General features: G+C 39.4%; 2 protein-coding genes across 2 annotated transcripts; one reads left to right on the plus strand and one right to left on the minus strand.

Annotated features, from left to right (window-relative positions):
* Window positions 1-8,199: 8,199 nt before the first annotated feature.
* On the minus strand, window positions 8,200-14,786 carry LOC146650382 (uncharacterized). Its single transcript, XM_085384659.1, has 5 exons — window positions 14,730-14,786; window positions 12,430-12,481; window positions 11,456-11,611; window positions 9,397-9,492; window positions 8,200-9,209 (listed from the first exon to the last, which is right to left on the minus strand). The coding sequence occupies exons 3-5, from the start codon at window positions 11,525-11,527 to the stop codon at window positions 8,970-8,972; spliced, it is 408 nt and encodes a 135-aa protein (XP_085240785.1). The 5' UTR covers window positions 11,528-11,611; window positions 12,430-12,481; window positions 14,730-14,786; the 3' UTR covers window positions 8,200-8,969.
* Window positions 14,787-16,870: 2,084 nt separating this feature from the next.
* On the plus strand, window positions 16,871-18,667 carry LOC146650383 (uncharacterized). The gene has a single exon (XM_085384715.1). The coding sequence runs from the start codon at window positions 16,926-16,928 to the stop codon at window positions 17,619-17,621; it is 696 nt and encodes a 231-aa protein (XP_085240841.1). The 5' UTR covers window positions 16,871-16,925; the 3' UTR covers window positions 17,622-18,667.
* Window positions 18,668-20,257: the final 1,590 nt, after the last annotated feature.

Below are 20,257 nucleotides of genomic sequence, written 5' to 3' on the forward strand. Positions count from 1 at the left end.
TTTATGTTCATTAACATGCACTGTAAGATATTCTTATTATTACCACTATGCAGGCTAGCATTTTATTGCAGGGCTAACATAGAGATACAGTCATATTCACACCTGCAGGTTTGTAGAATCAACAATGAAAGTAACAGTGCATATCTGTAATGACTTCATGAACTTCTTTACAAATAAAATTTTAATCATTAGAGAAAAAATTACCAATAATCATCCCACAGATGTAATATTATCTACAGCTACTTTCAGTACCATTGATATTCATGTAGACTCTTTTTCTCCAATTGATCTTTCTGAGTTAACTTCAATAATTCCTTCCTCCAAACCATCAACGTGTCTTTTAGACCCCATTCCTACAAAACTGCTCAAAGAAGTCCTGCCATTAACCCTTTAAGACCTACTATAGAACCAAGTCCGCCAGAGCTTATATTATATTTTTACATGCTGTAGTGCCATTTTTGGGAGCATTCCAAGTTGCTATACATCAGTACAACCATTATAGCCCAAATTTTAATAATATGTATGCATTAAGTGCATAGTAATTACATAAATTGCAAAAAGGTGCAATAAACTACAAAAAAATTGATCAGTTTTGTTTTTTTTAACATATATTTCTGTTAGAGAAATTTAAGAGGCTTATGCCTCAAAACTGTAAATACAAAAAAGTTGCACAAAATAGTTTCCCACCACAGGAAATTAATTTTGAGTGTCGTCATAGTTTTATTTTTGAAATACACCAATTTTTATTTACTACAGGAAAAACGAACCTAAATATCATAATGCAAATTTGCAAAAAAAACAGCATATGCATCAAAATAAACTATTTCCAGCAGTGCAATATGACTTCTAAGCATCCCAGAAACAATACAGTCATAAAAGTCAAACACAACTTTTAAAAACACCAGTATAGGCTGATGGGGCCCTGAAGGTAAAAAACTACATTTCCGAGAAAATGACGTCACTTCCGGTTTCGGGCAGGTAATGGCGGACATAGTTTGCGCTGATGATCTATTCCAACATAGGAAGTGTTACAAACAGCTGATCAGATCAGTAAAGCGTGTTTCTGGAATATTGTGTTTTTATTGCTGCAAGTGGTTTTTATGCAATTTTTGCAAAGCTATATGTGGAAGGAAACTGTGACCTAGGACAAGCTGATGGCATCAGATGTACAACTCCTCTGGTTTCATATGCAAAAAAAATTATTGCGCTAACTTACGTTGTTGCACTTCTACCAGGATTTAAAAATAGTTACGCAAAACAGAGTGTGCCCGCTCTGACCGGCTTTAAAGGGTTAATTAATGCTTCGATCTTAAATATGATCAACCTATCTCTAATAATCAGCTATGTACCACAGGCCTTCAAGCTGGCTGTAGTTAAACCTTTACTCAAAAAGCATCTCTAGACCCAGCAGTCTTAGCTAATTAAAGGCCAATCTCCAACCTTCCTTTCATATCAAACATCCTTGAAAGAGTAGTTGTCAAACAGCTAACAGATCATCTGCAGAGGAATGGTTTATTTGAAGAGTTTCAGTCAGGTTTCAGAGCTCATCACAGCACAGAAACAGCTTTAGTGAAGGTTACAAATGATCTTCTTATGGCCTCTGACATTAGAGCGATTAGAACATGCTGTAGGTATTACAGGTACTGTGCTCCAGTGGTTTGTATCATATCTATCTAATAGACTCCAGTTTGTGCATGTAAATGGAGAGTCCTCTTCACACACTGAGGTTAATTATGGAGTTCCACAGGGTTCAGTGCTAGGACCAATTCTGTTTACATTATACATGCTTCCCTTAGGCAGCATCATTAGAAGACATAGCATCCATTTTCACTGCTATGCAGATGACACCCAGCTCTATCTGTCCATGAAGCCAGATAACACACACCAATGAGTTAAACTGCAGGAATGTCTTAAAGACATAAAGACCTGGATGGCCGCTAACTTTCTGCTTCTTAATTCAGATCAAACTGAGGTTATTGTACTCGGCCCTGAAAATCTTAGAAATATGGTATCTAACCAGATTCTTACTCTGGATGGCATTACCTTGGCCTCCAGTAACACTGTGAGGAACCTTGGAGTCATTTTTGACCAGGACATGTCCTTCAATGCACATATTAAACAAATATGTAAGACTGCTTTCTTCCATTTGTGCAACATCTCTAAAGTTAGAAATATCCTGTCTCAGAGTGACGCTGAAAAACTAGTTCATGCATTTATTACTTCCAGGCTGGACGACTCATTATTATCAGGATGTCCAAAAAACTCACTGAAAAGCCTTCAGCTAATCCAAAATGCTGCAGCAAGAGTCCTGACAGGGACTAGAAAGAGAGAGCAGATTGCTCCTGTTTTGGCTTCCCTTCATTGGCTTCCTGTTAAATCCAGAATTCAAAATCCTGCTCCTCACATACAAGGTCTTAAATAATCAGGCCCCATCTTATCTTAATGACCTTGTAGTACCATATCACCCTATTAGAGCACTTCGCTCTCGCTCTGCAGGCCTACTTGTTGTTCCTAGAGTATTTAAAAGTAGAATGGGAGGCAGAGCCTTCAGTTTTCAGGCCCCTCTTCTGTGGAACCAGCTTCCAGTTTGGATTCAGGAGACAGACACTATCTCTACTTTTAAGATTAGGCTTCAAACTTTCCTTTTTGCTAAAGCATATAGTTAGGGCTGGACCAGGTGACCCTGAATCCTCCCTTAGTTATGCTGCAATAGATGTAGGCTGCCGGCTATTCCCATGATGCGTTGAGTTTTTCCTTTCCAGTCACCTTTCTCACTCACTATGTGTTAACAGACCTCTCTGCATTGAATCATATCTGTTATTAACCTCTGTCTCTCTTCCACAGCATGTCTTTATCCTGTCTTCCTTCTCTCACCCCAACCAATCACAGCAGATGGCCCCGCCCCTCCCTGAGCCTGGTTCTGCTGGAGGTTTCTTCCTGTTAAAAGGGAGTTTTTCCTTCCCACTGTCACCAAAGTGCTGCTCATAGGGGGTCATATGATTGTTGGGTTTTTTCTCTGTATGTATTATTGTAGGGTCTACCTCACAATATAAACAGCTGTTGTTGTGATTTGGCGCTATATAAATAAAATTGAATTGAATTGAATATCTTTGGATTGCAGGAGGAAACCAACCAACACAAGTACAAGAAGAACACGTCAACTCCACACAGAAAAGCCCTGGCCCTATTATTATTATTATGCATCTATTCTCTTCTTTGTCAGATTCGCAGGGCTGGAACCTGTCCCAGCTACCGTAGAGTGAGAGGTGGTGTACACCCTGGAGTAATTATCTGGAATATCCTTTTAAATGACCATAATATGATAAAGAATTTCTCTATATACACCTCTAACATACCTATATATTCATTCCATATATCTGTAGCGCAGTGACTGTGATCCTATGCTTTTACTTGTTGCAAAGTCTTTGAAGATGGCGGGAGTTCTGAATTGATCAGTGCATCAGCAGATGCAACATGAAGTGGTCATTACCACAGCAACATACATTCACAGCACCCACAAAGTCTTTTGAAAAAACATCAACTAAGAAGAAATAAACACTGGTTGTATGCGTCTGTTGGAAGGCTAAATGTGCAGCTCTGTTTCCCTCCTGTAGCTCACCACTGTGGGTGGCAGCAGGGCAGCACAGTTGTTTAGGGATATATGGCCCCATGGGAGTGAGGGGTGTCAAAGGTTTATTAAAGAACCAGTAAGTAGTTCAAAATACAACCTGCTTAAAGCCTTGACCCACTGACCTCTCTCTGTCCCCATCCCCCTCCTGCCCTACACATGCATGTACAGAGCACTAGCACATGTTCAAATGCAATGTTGATGGGATCTGGGCATAGATCACCCCAGCTTTGTACTGCAGATGTTCCCATTTATAACTCCATATATATTTGTGTATGTAGAGGTACATTAAATTTTCCCGTCTATATTTGTCTTGTTTGACTCTTAAATTCAAAGTATAGGAGCAAAGAGTAGTCACAGCTGTCACTGTTAATGTGTAACAGTATAATTTTATAACAAATATATGTAAGGTATAAATTAGCCACCTCATCCACACAGCTTGAATTAAAATAATACATTTAGTGTAAAGAACTCAGACATTTTTCGTAATATTCTGTGATTCTAATTAAGTTGTACATTTGCATAAATCATTCATAAATGGATGGTGACCTCGTTACACATTTATGACTTAAATTTCAGAAACAGTTACAGGACAGGAGCAAATTGTAAGATGCTCAAAAAACAACAACGAGTGATGAAAAGAAAGCAAAATGTCTCTTATTATTATTATTATTATTATTGTTGTTGTTGTTGTTATTATGCAACCACCAAACATTATCAAAAATACAGCTGATCCACCAACTATGCCATTGTTCTATCTTGAAAAATATACATTATGGCCATAACACCCTGAGCATGATAATGTCTGTCTTGCAAATTTAAAGGAACGGATGCAGTCTCACAAAATCCATCTCATTAAAATAAATTACATAAAATGAAAACAAACAAAATAAACCCCTCAACTTTGACTATACACACTTATGCACCTACTGTTATCTCAGGTCAGAAGCCTTCAGTGTGGCTAAGAATCAACTCTTGGTTTGGACTATTTTAAATGAAAGCTCTTTAAATGTACAATTTATTATCTGCCTGCATGCAACATAAATCTAATATCATATTTAATAGAAATGAGTGTGCAGTATCACATGTGACCCTGCTGTATCACATGTCTGCCATTGAGTCGTATCAGCAAGGGTGAGCACCAGTTCTATTGTGGATCTCTGAATCTGTACTCGCCACCTCCGCCTCAAATACAAACCAACGTTCCCATCCTAATGCCACCAAAAGGTGGGGGGTGGCAACAGTTACTCAATGTCATACTGAAAAGCACTCTGAAGCAGTGATGTCTAGACACGTCCTTTCCCATGAAAGATTTGGAGGCCTCATCCCTCACGCTCATCCTCTCCTCCCTTTGTCTTGGGCCTGTATTCCTCTGTCTTCCCTGCTGGCACAGGACAATTACCAGCCAGCACTACTTCCTAAACGTGTCATCGGGGGCAAGCGATTCCCCGTCAGGCTCCAGCAGCCAGGGTCCGAGGGTGGGACCCCCATGATCGGCCATGCAGACCCATAGCACAAGCGTAGCTGGCTGCTTCCCAAGCCATGACGGATGCAGGTGTCAATCACAGTCAGAAGGAGGACAGTGAGGAAAAATCCTGGGCTGAATATTTATCTGGGAAGACCATGAACAGCAGTCATGTTATAACTACATTTTGTGTTCGGGTGATGAAAATGAAATGAAAAATCCTACAATAAAAGGCAGTATAATATATTTTGATCTCGATTAGAAATCTTTCTAATGAGAGCAACATATACACCATAAATGTAAAGCGCACAGCATCTGCCATCTCATCTTTTTTTCCTCCCAAATTGGATCCTGTGTTCAATCTTTTGTGCCTCCTCCCTTGGCTTATCAGTAGCTAATGACTACATAGGGACACCAGCGAGGGGGAGGTCCAATAGTGTGTCTAGGTCTTTTCATGCCAGAGGGGCCTCGGGCACAAAAGGCTGTCTACAAAAGACCCCTCTTATTCTCTCATTATTGACACCCTTAATTGTTTTTTGCTGTCTGATAAAAGCCCTCATAGCCTAGCCGTATCAGCAATAACCTTCTGTTTCAGCTGTATGGGGTGGATTCAGGGGGCGGATGCTGTCGCCTACTGTGGTTCTGAGCATTATCCCACTGCTGGGGGACTGAAATAAATGTCGAACTATTAACAAGGATTTTGAACTGTTCCCTGCGCCACTTTCAAAAGGTTGAATTCGTTTGTATTCAGTGCACAAGCACATTGGAATAGTCGAAACCTCCAGAGGTGGTCAGGAAATCCCATTTCCATATTGTTTATTAACAGCTTTGTGTGTTTGCCAGCACTGCCATTCAAATTCCAGCGGCCGGCAATATTTTGTCTTATTAATTACATCTGGGGGTGTAAATACAAATCTCCTGAAACATCAAGCGTAGTCTTGAAAATGCATTGCTTTATTATGAGAAAAAACCTGAGCCGTAATTAAATGGCACACTTTTATTAGTGCTGTGTGTCACAACAGCCTGGGTTCTTGTCAGCAGTGAATGGCTGATGTGGGTAGTTATTCCAGTCAAAAAAAACCTGTCTAATCCCATTTCAACTTAAGTAATTAGTGCTCTTGTCATTAGTTTGGCACAAATTGCCCACTTACCCCATCTTATAAATATTTCACACATACTCCTTATGAACTGTTAGGACATTGAAAGGATTTTGCCTGAAAGGAAATTAATAAGTTGTTTATGAGGAATGTTAATCAGTCATCTTTTTGAATTCATAACTTGGCAGTTGTGTATTCCTAATTATCAAGATCAGCAGCCAAGAAAAACAGTCCTGCTCAAACTTTTAGCTACTATAAAATAAAGCAATTGGCCAAGTTTTCTTTTGTTAGAGGCTTTCTGATCACACTATGCTGCCTTATTCTACGTGGTGTCTTGAAGTATAACACAAATGACACAGATGGAAAGTAGCAATTTACATTAAGTCGCATAACTGTAAATTTACTTTATTTATTGAATCTATCATTGCACTTTTAAGTAAGCTTTGTCTGGAACACTGTCGCACAGTGACTAATAAAAAAAGAAGACAGTGAATGACAACCCTGCACTGGACATTACTGCAGTGGGTGACAGGCAGCAGAACAAAGTAGTGCTAAAATTACCAGAAAGATGGAAACCGTAAACTCTAGCACAAGTGATGCAAACACAGCTGAAAGCAAAGCTGCGAATAAAAACTCGCAAAGCACTGCAGAACAGGATTAGAATTAAAATGTGAGCCTGGTCAGTTTTATGACATCCAACACTTTAGAGAGTACATTTATGTTGTTATGTTGTGAGTAATTTGTTAAAGGATAATTTATTGAACATATAGTAAAAGATGTTTAATATGTTAGGTGGAATTGAGAACTGCAGTTGCAGTCTATTTAGGTGTAAAGAAAACAGATACATTTACACATCAGCTGACTAATTGCTCTGTGAAAGTGGCTTCGCTGTGTAATGTGCGAAACATGAAAGTATAGTTTCCACTGTTTTTGATAGCCTTGCTCATAATTTCAGCATTTCTGTATAACAGTAGTGGTGTGATTGTCTGGGGCTGATTTGCTGCTTTAGGACCTGTGTGGCTAATGTATGGCTCAGTTCATGGATTAAAGTGCAAGTGCACTTGGGATATGAAGGCAAGGCAATGATTCAAAAGTCACCAGCAAGTGTGTGAAAGACTTAACTCCAGTTAAGATGCTTTGGCGTGACTAAACAGTCCATTTATGGCATTCATGCTCAAAAACCCTCCAGTGTGGCTAAATCTGCAAACCTTCAGCAAAGAAAAGTTAGCCCAAATTCCTCCCCAGGGATATGAAAGACTCATTATCTGTCATCACAAACACTAAGTACACTGTAAAATTTATTATTCTTTTTAATTATAAATATTAAGTAGACTGAACTCAGTTTTTATCAATTTGTTATTAGAACTAGATTTAAATAAGTTACCAGTACTTTTTTCATGCAAAAATGCTGATCAACTCAATTTATTTGAGTTGTCTTAACTTGGAAAAACTAAGGCTACGTTCACACTGCAGGCGAAAGCGCATCAAATCCGATTTTTTTTACCCTTTGCGACCCATCTACACTGAAAAAAATGTTTTGTTCAATTTACTAAATTTTTTTATGACAAGTGGTTGCACGAAATAAATTTGTTTGAATCCAGAAATATTTTTTAAGTACACTGAATTTAATTTAAGCGAGTAAAACCAACATATATTTTTAAGCTACTTTAACTTAACTGTTGTGGATACGACTTAGTCAAATATTATTAGTAATTCCAACTAAGGTCGTGTTAAATGTACCAGAATAATTTGTTTCCTTTACACTTATGTCCCAAACTTATATTCAAATCAATCAAATTGTTAATTTCTCTCTATTTCAATTAAGTTAAGTTTACTTAAAAAATATTGCTTACCCTGATTTGTAGTTTTTAAAAATGTCAATAATGAAAACTACAACATTCTTTCACATCATTTATTAATGCAAAATTTGTTGCAAACAGAATAAGAATCCACATCTCTAAGAAAAATTGCTGCAATTTGTATAATACAAATTACAAAACTTTTGCCCATGAACTAGTAGCTTTAAAAAGCTGTATTCAAACAAAACAGAAACAACAGACAAGGGAAAGGTTAACCAATGTTTCTCTTCCTCTATAAAAAAAAAAAAAAAAAAAAAAACACTCCTTACATAAAAGAATAAAACACTGCCAGCAGTATAAAGTATCACAATTAGAAACTGATGCATCCACAAACTAACCAGTTTCAGACTTGCTGTTCTGCGATCCATATTTAGAAATTGCATTTTAATAAGGTAATTAGACTTAAAATTAAACTTGTGTTTTCCTTACTGCTTATTGACCACTGTCTTTCCATTCTAGTCCTTCCTTGAAGATTCTGAATGTTTTACATATTTTCTGACCTAACATACTCGTTTCAAAACAATTAATAGTCTTTAAAGTGTTACCAGTGTGCTGCAGTGTGGTAATCATGAATGTTTTTTTTGTTTTTTTTAAAATTCGGTTGAGTTAACACTGATTATACGCAGGGCAGCAGCTATAACTGAATAATTACAAAGTTGCTCTTCAAGCTACTCAAATGTACCACATGTGAAACATTCATTATTGAAAGTTAAAATGTTCAATCAAAACATAACACAGAACAAATGATGGTTGTACAAGAGTTTCACTCCTATTCACAAGAGCACCAGTCATTGGTAATTTACATAACAGCATTCTCTTGATGTGTGGTTTTAGAAATCTTCCTATCCAGTAGCAATTTTGTTCTTCAGCCCAAAGACTTTGGGGGAGAGCTTTTCACCGTCCAATCCCATCAACACTTTCTAAATGAATTCATAATAGTCCTTCAATTCCTTGGGGAAGGCTAGGTTTAGTGCATAGATTACTCCAAGCATCAATGCACAAGCTTGGGCCAGAGATCCAATGTTGTCCATGACTATCTCCCCTTCAACAAATATTCCAATGTCATCATAATGTCCATTTTGTCCATCCTCCCTGTTGATGACATAAATGCCCATGGTGTGCTTCTTCAGGTCTCTCTGGATATCATCTCCTTCAATGTCCTAAACATTTAATAAAAAGGTAAAAGAAAAAACAATTAACTCTACAATTAAATTCCAATCTAGTCGTGTGTGTGTGTGTGTGTGTGTGTGTGTGTGTGTGTGTGTGTGTGTGTAATACACACACACAGATATCTATCTAAAAAGTGTGTGTATAGATGAATTGCTTACAATGACTTAAATGACTTACAAAGAACTCCCGAATAAGGCTTCCGTCCTCTTCACCAAGGTAGAGGCAAAGTGCCCTGAGAACTGCTTCCCTTTTCACTTTAACATCACTTTCAGCCTGTTTAAAGAGAGTTGCTGATTAAACCAATTTGGAAAAAAGAACAATGTCTGAAATTCGCAATAAGTAAATTTTATCATATGTCAGTTCAAACATCCATCCATCCATCCATCTTCATCCGCTTTGTCCGGGGCCGGGTCGCGGGGGCAGCAGCCTAAGCAAAGAGGCCCAGACCTCCCTCTCCCCAGCCACCTCCTCCAGCTTGTCCGGGGGAATACCAAGGCGTTCCCAGGCCAGCCGAGAGATATAATCTCTCCAGCGTGTCCTGGGTCTGCCCCGGGGCCTCCTCCCGGTGGGACATGCCTGGAACACCCCACCCAGGAGGCGCCCAGGGGGCATCCTTGTCAGATGCCCGAACCACCTCAGCTGGCTCCTTTCGATGTGGAGCAGCAGCTGCTCTACTCTGAGCCCCTCCCGGATGGCCGAACTTCTCACCCTATCTCTAAGGGAGAGGCCAGCCACCCTTCGGAGGAAGCTCATTTCTGCCGCTTGTATCCGCGATCTCGTTCTTTCGGTCACTACCCACAGCTCGTGGCCATAGGTGAGGGTAGGGACGTAGATCGACTGGTAAATTGAGAGCTTCGCTTTTACACTCAGCTCCCTCTTCACCACGACGGACCGGTGCAGCGTCCGCATTACTGCAGCTGCAGCCCCAATCCGTCTGTCGATCTCCGGCTCCCTTCTCCCATCACTCGCGAACAAGACCCCGAGATACTTGAACTCCTCCACTTGTGGCAGGAACTCATCCCCGACCCGGAGTGGGCACTCCACCCTTTTCCGGCTGAGAACCATGGCCTCAGATTTGGAGGTGCTGATCCTCACTCCCGCTGCTTCACACTCGGCTGCGAACCGTTCCAGTGTGAGCTGGAGGCCCTCACCCGATGAAGCCAACAGAACCACATCATCTGCAAAAATCAGAGATGAGGGGAAAGCGGTGCTCTACCTGCACTGTGTATAGTGCTGGCGGAGCGCTGCTGACGTCGACTGAGAAAATTGTCAGGCGGTGGAAGGAATACTTCGAGGACCTCCTTAATCCCACTGACACGTCTTCCGAGGAGGAAGCAGAGTCTGGGGATGAGGGGAATGACCCGCCAATTTCCGGGGGCGAGGTCACTGAGGCAGTTAAACAACTCCTTGGTGGCAGAGCCCCTGGTGTTGATGAGGTCCGCCCCGAGTTCCTGAAGGCTCTGGACGTTGTAGGGCTGTCCTGGTTGACACGCCTCTGCAATGTTGCGTGGAGATCAGGGGCAGTACCTGTGGACTGGCAGACCGGGGTGGTGGTCCCCATCTTTAAGAAAGGGGACCGGAGGGTGTGTTCCAACTACAGGGGGATCACACTCCTCAGCCTCCCTGGGAAAGTCTATGCCAGGGTGCTGGAAAGGAGAGTTCGTCCGTTAGTCGAACCTCGGATACAGGAGGAACAATGCGGTTTTCGTCCTGGTCGCGGAACACTGGACCAGCTCTTTATCCTCTCCAGGATACTTGAGGGTGCATGGAAGTTTGCCCAACCAGTCTACATGTGTTTTGTGGACTTGGAGAAGGCATTCGACCGTGTCCCTCAGGGTGTCCTGTGGGAGGTGTTGCGGGAATATGGGGTGTCTGGCCCATTGCTACGGGCCATTCGATCCCTATACGACCGTTGCAAGAGCTTGGTTCGCATTGCCGGCAATAAGTCGGACTCGTTCCCGGTGGGTGATGGGCTTCGCCAGGGCTGCCCTTTGTCTCCGGTTCTGTTCATAATTTTTATGGACAGGATTTCTAGGCGCAGCCAAGTGGCGGAGGGCTTTCGCTTTGGTGGCCTCAGAATCTCATCTCAGTTCAAACATAGTAAATAAAATTTATATATGAAATTTCAAAATTTAGATTGTTTGGCTGGTCACCTAAAACGGCTTATTGGACTCACCAGTCACCTGCCACTTAAGACAAAAGAAATCCAAATAGAATTTGCAATATTCAGATTTACCTCTTGCATGATCTGCAAGTGGTGGGCAAGTTTCTGCCCAGAAACACCGCCCTTCTTCTGGAAAACTGTCATCAACTGAGGTGTAATTCTGTCCAACTGTGCCGCGAAGGTCGTCTCCAGTTGAAGTGTTGTAATACACTGGAATTCAGCATTTACCTGTATCACACACACACCACACACACACACACAGAAAAAAAGAAGACTGGTGCTTAATCACCGGTATGATTATTTTGTTATTTCTTCATTAAATGCTACAATGCAATTGCCATCACTTCATAAAGCATGATTATCATATGGGTTAGTATACAGTGGGTGAAGGATGTTACTACTGTTAATCAAAGAAGAAATGAATGGCATCAGTCCATTTAACGGGTTTAAAGGGTTTTAAAAAGCAGATATTTGTCTGTTTCAGGTGGTTAGCAACACATTTTCCTGTGCTCTTTGTCCACTGGTGGGAGTGTCTCACCTGTGAGGTCAGCGGGGCAGAACTCTGCCGTCAGCAACAGAGAGCAGAGAAAATTTAGATGTGCAACTAAAAACATGCTTGCCATGTAAGCCCCAAACATCTCTGAAATTGCTCTGCAAACTTCAGAGTACTTGTACTTCAGGAGTCCTGTGGGTACCATAAAGACTCATGTATGCAAACAAACCACATTTTTTTTGCAATCTGATCCTCTTTCTCTTGGCTGTTTCCTTCAGGGATCACCACAGTGAATGATCCACCTCCATCTAACCCTATGCTCTGCATCCTCTTAACTCACAAGAACTAAATTCCTGTTTTTCATTTCACTTTCGCAAGTTTTTTTTTCTTTTGTCCTGGATAAAAGAAATTTAATCATATATATTAATTGATATTAATTAATATCAATATTAATAATCACAAGAACCCTTAAGATGAGATAGATAAACTTGTCCCTGCAATACTGTGACAAATACTGTTGTGATAAATATGTAAGGAATTTGCATGTACTTACCAAAATAACACCATCTTCTTGAATAAACAGTAACACATAAGGGGAAGAAAATCTGCCAGAAAAGGAAGACAAATAAAATAAAATAAAAACTTTAGAAAGACAAACAATTACCGTTTCCAAGCCATTAGTGCATTACTTCATGATACTCCCTTGTAACAAAACAAATATTACTTGTGCCTCTGTGCAAACTACAGATGGCACGATACCACTTTTTTATGTCCGATACCGATATCATAAATTTGATTATCTGCCGATATGAATCCGATATAGTGTATTTTATAATAAATAAAACTGTTTTTATAAATATTTTGCTGTATTTTGTATAAGTTCATACTCAGTTTTAAAAACAAAACATTAAAGCTATTCTGTTATACCTGTATGCAAAAAATACACTGCACCCAAAATATTTTATACTTCAGCAATACTGATCAACCTAAAAAACTTACACCATCCTCCTTATTCAGGTATTCTAAACAGTACATAGAAATATTAAACTAACTAATAGGGCTGCCAACTCCCAGCAAAAATATTAGGAAATCACCCCGCACCCTCCGCCTGATAATGCTTAATTGACGTAATCTACTTTAATGCACAGAAATCAATTATTTTTCTATAATAATTTGATTCAACATTTTTCTTCAATACAGTGGCAGACAGCGCAGACAGCGTACCTTCCCAAAGGAAAAAGTGCTATATGTACTACTATTACTAGGGCATATATTAGACTTAATATTTACTACATACAATAATGGATCTCTATACATTTAACCAGATCACCACTTTGGTAGTAAGATTTAGAATAATTATTTATTAAAAGCTAGACACTTTAAATGAGAATAAGAAAGAAAATTATGTCTTTGTGCCCCCCTTTCCCTGTTAATGCCCTACCTGGCCCCTGGCAAAACTTTGCTAGATCCGCCCCTGCACAGTTACCAGATGTCAGCTACCTAAAAAAGGATCCTGGAGTTATTTGTCTCTCAGAAACAGTTCATAACTTCCCTTCAACTCATTCATGTCACCTAAAATGTAAACCTGTTTCTTCATTACCTGTTCAGCTCTAATGATTCAGTAAAAACTTCTCCTGGTTTCACCTTCATGTTTCCTTCTCACCACATATCCAAACTATCATGACCAGCAGCTATTACGGCTGTGGCTCCAGAAAACATAAGCGGATACTAGAAGTAATATTAAAAAAATTCTAGCAACAGCTTATCAAGCTTAAACGTGCTGCTGTTGTTTATCTGCCGTTTTCCTCTTTCTAGCGCAAACTGGGTGATTAACAAATGAGAGAGACTAGCGACAGAAAAGCCGATCAGCTGATAATCGATCAGTTTCATGATTGAAGTAGCAACAGGAGAGGGAGGGGGGAGAATGAGGGAAGAAGTTTTAGCTGTTCAGCATGAAGACACCGAATAACTCCAGCTTTGTGTCTTTTTTTCATTCTAGCTGAAGTACGAAACAAATCGCTTCCTTTCCCCCTCAATACAAAACTCCGACAGCCAGTCCAGCTGTGGCTCCATACATCGGTTGTTAAGCTCAACATGAAAATACTATGCAAACATAAAGAGATGAACTTACACACTTGCTTTACTTCTCTGTGTTAGTTTTCTCTGAGATTAAATGCAGCGGTTTGGAAGCACGTAGCGAGGCTTTAAATGCTAAACCGCTGACAGGTCTCGCACTCAGCTCTATCAAGTGAAGCAACTTCTTTTCTGAGTTAATTTCAGTTCTGACAAACATCACTCTCAGTGCCTTTTGATCTCACATTTTTGGCAACCACTGAGTTATTCTCCTCCACAGTTTACAACCATTATTTGTTTCTGCACAAAAGACGTTGTGCAACGCCAATCCTACTTATTTCCTACTGCACCCCTGACTGTGCAGGTGCGTTCAGAAGCCCCCTCCCCCGCCCGACTATTCCTTAATGCCAATGTTGTGGCGGGAGGGACGATTTCTCAACTTAAAACTGCAGGCGACTGTACAGTGAACTTTACAGCTAACTACAACAGAGAAATTGCCTCGTTCCATAATTTGTTAGTACAAAGTGTGCCACCAGAACTAAGCTAAAAACATATGACATTTTAACGCATCAATACAATTACTCTTTTAATAGAGCTAGTATAGTAATATAATAGTAGCTAATAGAGCACATAGCTAGCTTAAGTCAAATTCATGACAAAGTTCAGAGTTGTACAACTACTTAGACTTCTTTCTCCATGTGCACACGTCTTAAAGAGTCAACATGCTTTGACTGAGGTAAAAAAAACTAAAACAAAAACGACCGTAAAAGGTTTACTTACCGAAGCTAGACCACCTTTATATGAAGTTGTGCGATTAACTTGAGCCTGCTTGCAGCACACAAAGCGTCCGCTTTTTCAGTCCGCGCGCAAAATGGTGGCCTGTCCTAACGCATGCGCAAAATGGCCCAGCAGGATGCTATGAAAAACATACTTAAGCATTTTGAGCTACATTTAATTAACTAAAATTAATTGGATTAAAACGCAGGGAATGTATTCTGGAGTTACTCGAATTATATATGTAGACAGGAATTACTCATTTGAATTGACAAGATATACCAAAATATAATATGCTATATTTAAAAGGAGACAATATCACTTTTTTCAGTGTATCCGATCATGGTGTGACAGTGTGAACGGCACAAATCCAATATTTTCAAATCCGATCTGGGTCACTTTCGTATGTGGTCCTGAATCCGATACATATCTGATGTTTCAGAAAGCGACTGCTGTTTGATGGTCATGTCGCATTAAATCCGTCTTTTACGTCACTGACACAAAACAGACGCCAATTATCAGCGCCGGAGAAGACGTCGCGAACGCTTCCTGGCCATCCAGTGTAGATGTCAGTGAAACTGTTGGGAAGACAGCGTTGGAGAAACGTGAACATTTTATTTGTCCTGTAATCTGCAGATTCTGACAGAAATCTGCAGCTATCCTTTGAAGCAGCGCTCCTCTAAAACAGCAGTAAGGATCATTATTAGGTTATTTACATTATTATGTAAATAACAAAATAACTTAAAGCAAAAATTGGGAAACGTAAAGTCCGAAGTCTTTATATTAAGGCCATCAGTCAAACAATAGTTTGCTCTGGGTCTAAACAGAGCGCGTTGTGTGTGACGTCTTCTTTTGCGCATGCGGCCGCTTTGAGCGTTCACAGTAGAGCGCGTTATTGTTGTCATTGCTGTGAATCTTTACCTGATACACTGACTTGGTGAGTAAATGTTTACTCTTATTCAAACTGATTTTGTGGCTTCTCTTAGTTTAGCACCAGGTTTATATTCTTACTAGCTAGTTAGTGTTAGCCTAGCGTTGCTGCTGCCGCTGGGCTCATGTTACTTAAAAAATAACACCACAGCCTTAAAAACCTCACATAAAACTATGTCTGTGAAATTTTCTGTTGATTGTTTGAAATAAAAAAGTGAGATAAGAGCCCAGACAAAATGTTTCGGGAGGTGCAGCCGTTTGGGGTGGGGTGTGGTGTGGGGGGTATTTTCAATCCATAGCTATAACTAACTATATCATGTTTAACCTGAGTAGCAAAAGATACACCAGGGTTAGCTGTGCTCGCCGGCTCTAGCAGGCCTTGATCTCCTGATCAGCTGTCGGATAACAGAGGTCTCCGAAAACATTGAAGCACTTTTGCAAATATGTGATATTTTGACAAATTGAGTAGATATTTGAGCATTACACAGCTACATTCTCGCCTGAAAATATCTTAAAAGTTTATTTTGTGACCCAGAAAGAGTAATAAGAGTAATATTAAAACGAAGCATCCTTTAAATCTGGGGAAAAGGAGGATCGCATTTGTCGGAGCATGTGTATGCATACTTGTGTGTACCTGTGATACATCTGAGACCTGTTGGTGTTGATACTGAACCCCACGTTGCTCTCTAATGCACTTTCTGGGATTGTGAAAATGTACGATTGTTAAATGAAAATCACTTAGGTGCAGAAAAAAGTGCTTGTATGAATGGGTGAATGAGGCATGTTGTATAAAGCATTTTGAATGCTTGAGAAAAAGCCATATATAAGCATTAGTCTGCTTACCATTTACAAATATGCCTAAGCCTCTACATCCCATCTCTTAATTCTGGATAAAATAAAGGAAAATGCATCTCCAGTTGCAGAAAGAGAGAGCGTATAGCTCCCATATTGGCTCTCTGGTAAATCCACAATCAAATTTAAAATCCTTCTCCTCGCATACAAGGTCTTGAATAATCAGGCCCCATTTAATCTTAATGAACCTGTAGTACTGCATGTAGTATAGTACTACTATAGTACTACAGAGCACTTCACTCTCAGACTGCAGGCTTACTTGTGGTTCCCAGAGTATTTAGAAGTAGAATGGGAGGCAGAGCCTTATGATATTCAAGCAAAGGATTCTGGAATTCAAGCAAAGGATTCGGAATTCAAGCAAAGGATTCTGGGAAGTAGCTAGCCGGTCGTCACGGCAAAGCTACGAGAGCGTCTCTCAGCATGGGCCCGAAAAAAGTTCTGTCAGCCGAGGAAGGAGACGATATTAAGAAGTCGCTGGAGTTTATGACAGAGGAGATTTCTACTGTCAAACTGCAGCAGAAAGCCATCCTGGACCTGGTCGAGGAAGTTAAGGCTCTCCGCATCCAGAACGCCGAGAAGGATCGGCGGCTGGCGTACCTGGAGAACAGAGTGGCGGATTTGGAGCAGTACACCCGGATGAACGATGTTATCATCACGGGGCTTCGCATCAAACCCCGGTCATACGCCCGGGCGGTCGCCACTGACAATGTAGGAGGGCCAGGAGAGGAAGATGTCAACTCCACGGAGCATCAAGTGGTTACCTTTCTACGGTCCAAAGGTGTGGAAGTGGATTATAACAACATTGAGGCTTGCCACCCTCTACCCCGAAAAAATGACAGTAACAAACCAGCCATCATTGTGAGATTTGCAAACAGAAAACAGAAAACAGCACTGTTAAAACAAGGAAAGAAACTGAAAGGATCCGATGTCTTCATGAACGAACATCTGATAAAAAGAAATGCGGACATTGCCAGGAAAGCACGTTACTTGAAGAAACAGGGAAAAATTCAAAATACATGGACCACCAACTGCAAAGTATTCATTAAACTCAATGGAACACCGGAACAAGCCAAAGTGTTGGTCATCAGAAATATGGAAGAGCTGGACAAATACTGAGGTCAACTTACTCTGGAGGTATGAATACACATGTGACGTGACACACAACACAACACATGGCACAGTCCAAAAGAACTTCATCTGCATCCGGCAACAATATCAACATGACTCATTGGAATTCTCTTTATGATAATCTGGAACTGAGAACATTTCGATACACAGACCATAATGTTCTAGACTTAGAAAAGGATATAGACCCGGAAAATAATTTCTTCTACAACATCAGCTGTAACTGCTGCTACTTCACTGATGAACAGTTTAAGCACACCATCAACACGGAAAATAAATGATCAATAATCCATTTTAATAGCAGAAGTCTGTATGCCAACTTCAACAATATAAAGGAATATCTAAATGAGTTGACAAATCCATTTGGAATTATTGCCATTTCTGAAACATGGATCAATGCGGAGAAAGGAATGGACTTTGGACTGGAGGGATATGAAGTGAATTTTGTAAATAGAAGGAACAAGAGTGGAGGGGGAGTAGCTGTGTATGTGGATAAAAACCTAAACTACAAGGTGGTAGAAAGTATGACAACTGTAATTGATAATTTACTAGAATGTATAACAATTGAAATTTATAAGGAAGAAGAAAAAAATGTAATAATTAGCTGTATATATAGAACACCTGGCTCTAGTATTCAAGTATTTAATGACTTCATAGAGGAAATATTCTCTAAAACAAATCAAAAAGTTATGTTTATCTGTGGTGAGTTTAATATTGACCTGTTGAATCCAAAAAAGCATAAAATGACCGACGAATTCCTAAACACTATGTACAGTTTGAGTTTACATCCTAAAATAACCAGGCCTAGCAGAATTACACCACATTGTGCCACCTTACTTGACAATATTTTCACTAACAATATGGAAAACAACATTGTGAGCGGAATATTAATTAATGACATCAGTGATCACCTACCAGTTTTTGCAGTTTATGACACTAATTATAAGAAAAATCAGCATGAAGAACAACTGAGATACAGACGTGTAAGGACAGAAGAAACTATGACTGCATTTAAGAACGATCTATTAAATCAGGACTGGGACAATGTGTACAAAGAAGCTGATATTGATATTGCATATGGCATATTTTTAAGTATATTCATGGAGTTGTACGATAAAAACTGTCCAACAATAAAATACAACAGAAAGCACAAATATTCAGATAGACCATGGCTCACTAAGGGTTTACAAAATGCATGTAAAAAGAAAAATACACTGTATAGGGAATACCTAAAACAAAGAACAAAAGATGCTGAAAATAAATATAAAAAATACAAAAATAAGTTGACCAATATTATACGTGTATGTAGAAAGGAGTATTATAGTAAAATATTGAACAACAATAAACATAATATGAAAGGAATATGGGATGTTTTAAACGGTATCATTAAAAATAATTCTGGACAACAAAGTTATCCACAATACTTTATCGATAATGGCAATATTATGGAAAACACTGCTGATAAGGTCAACAGCTTTAATCATTATTTTGTAAATATTGGACCAAAACTGGCAGAACAAATTCCTGAGTCACTGCCATCAGTAGACTGTAGTGAAAACCTGATTGATAGGAACCCTAACTCAATGTTCCTCACATCAGTGGAGGAAAAAGAAATAATTGACATTGTACACATGTGTAAGTATAAAACATCTACTGATTGTAATGATATTGACATGAAAATCGTCAAGAAGGTCATTGAAGGAATTGTAGGACCTCTAACATATATTTGCAACTTATCATTTCAGACGGGAAAAGTGCCAAACAAAATGAAAATAGCTAAAGTTGTGCCGCTGTATAAAACCGGGGATAGACGCCACTTCACAAATTACAGGCCTGTTTCTTTACTACCACAATTCTCCAAAATCCTAGAAAACCTGTTTAATAAACGATTAGACAAATTCTTAGATAAATATAAATTACTCTCTGACAGTCAATATGGATTCAGATCAAAAAGATCAACATCTCTGGCATTAATCGAATCAATTGAGGAGATTACGAATGCTATAGATCAGAAACAGTATGCAGCTGGAGTATTTCTGGATCTCAAGAAAGCATTCGACACAATCAATCATGACATATTAATTAATAAACTGGAACGGTATGGGATTAGGGGGGTTGTACTGCAATGGGTGAAAAATTATTTAAGTGACCGGAAACAATTTGTGAAGCTGGGTGTCCATTCCTCATCATGCTTGGACATTGCTTGTGGTGTTCCACAAGGCTCTGTACTGGGTCCAAAATTATTTATTATTTATATAAATGATATTTGTAAGGCATCTGATATATTAAAATTAGTATTATTTGCAGATGACACAAATATTTTTTGTTCTGGGGGGAATCTAAAGGAGCTGCTGGATACAATTACTTCAGAAATGTGCAAAATTAAAAAATGGTTTAACAGGAACAAACTATCGCTAAATCTAAGTAAAACTAAAATTATCTTATTTGGGAATTCCCTTAGAAATGCACAAGTGCAGATTCATGTAGATGGTGTGGAAATTGAAAGAGTACTTGAACATAAGTTTCTTGGTGTGATTATAGATGATAAATTAAACTGGAAGTCTCATATAAATCATATACAATTTCAAGAAGTGTCTCAATCTTGAGTAAAGTAAAACACATTCTGG

The sequence above is a fragment of the Rhamphochromis longiceps genome, linkage group LG16, assembly GCF_057381845.1.
Source record: "Rhamphochromis longiceps isolate RC_006_pf linkage group LG16, R_longiceps_female_GT1.1, whole genome shotgun sequence".
Taxonomy (NCBI): Eukaryota; Metazoa; Chordata; class Actinopteri; order Cichliformes; family Cichlidae; genus Rhamphochromis; species Rhamphochromis longiceps.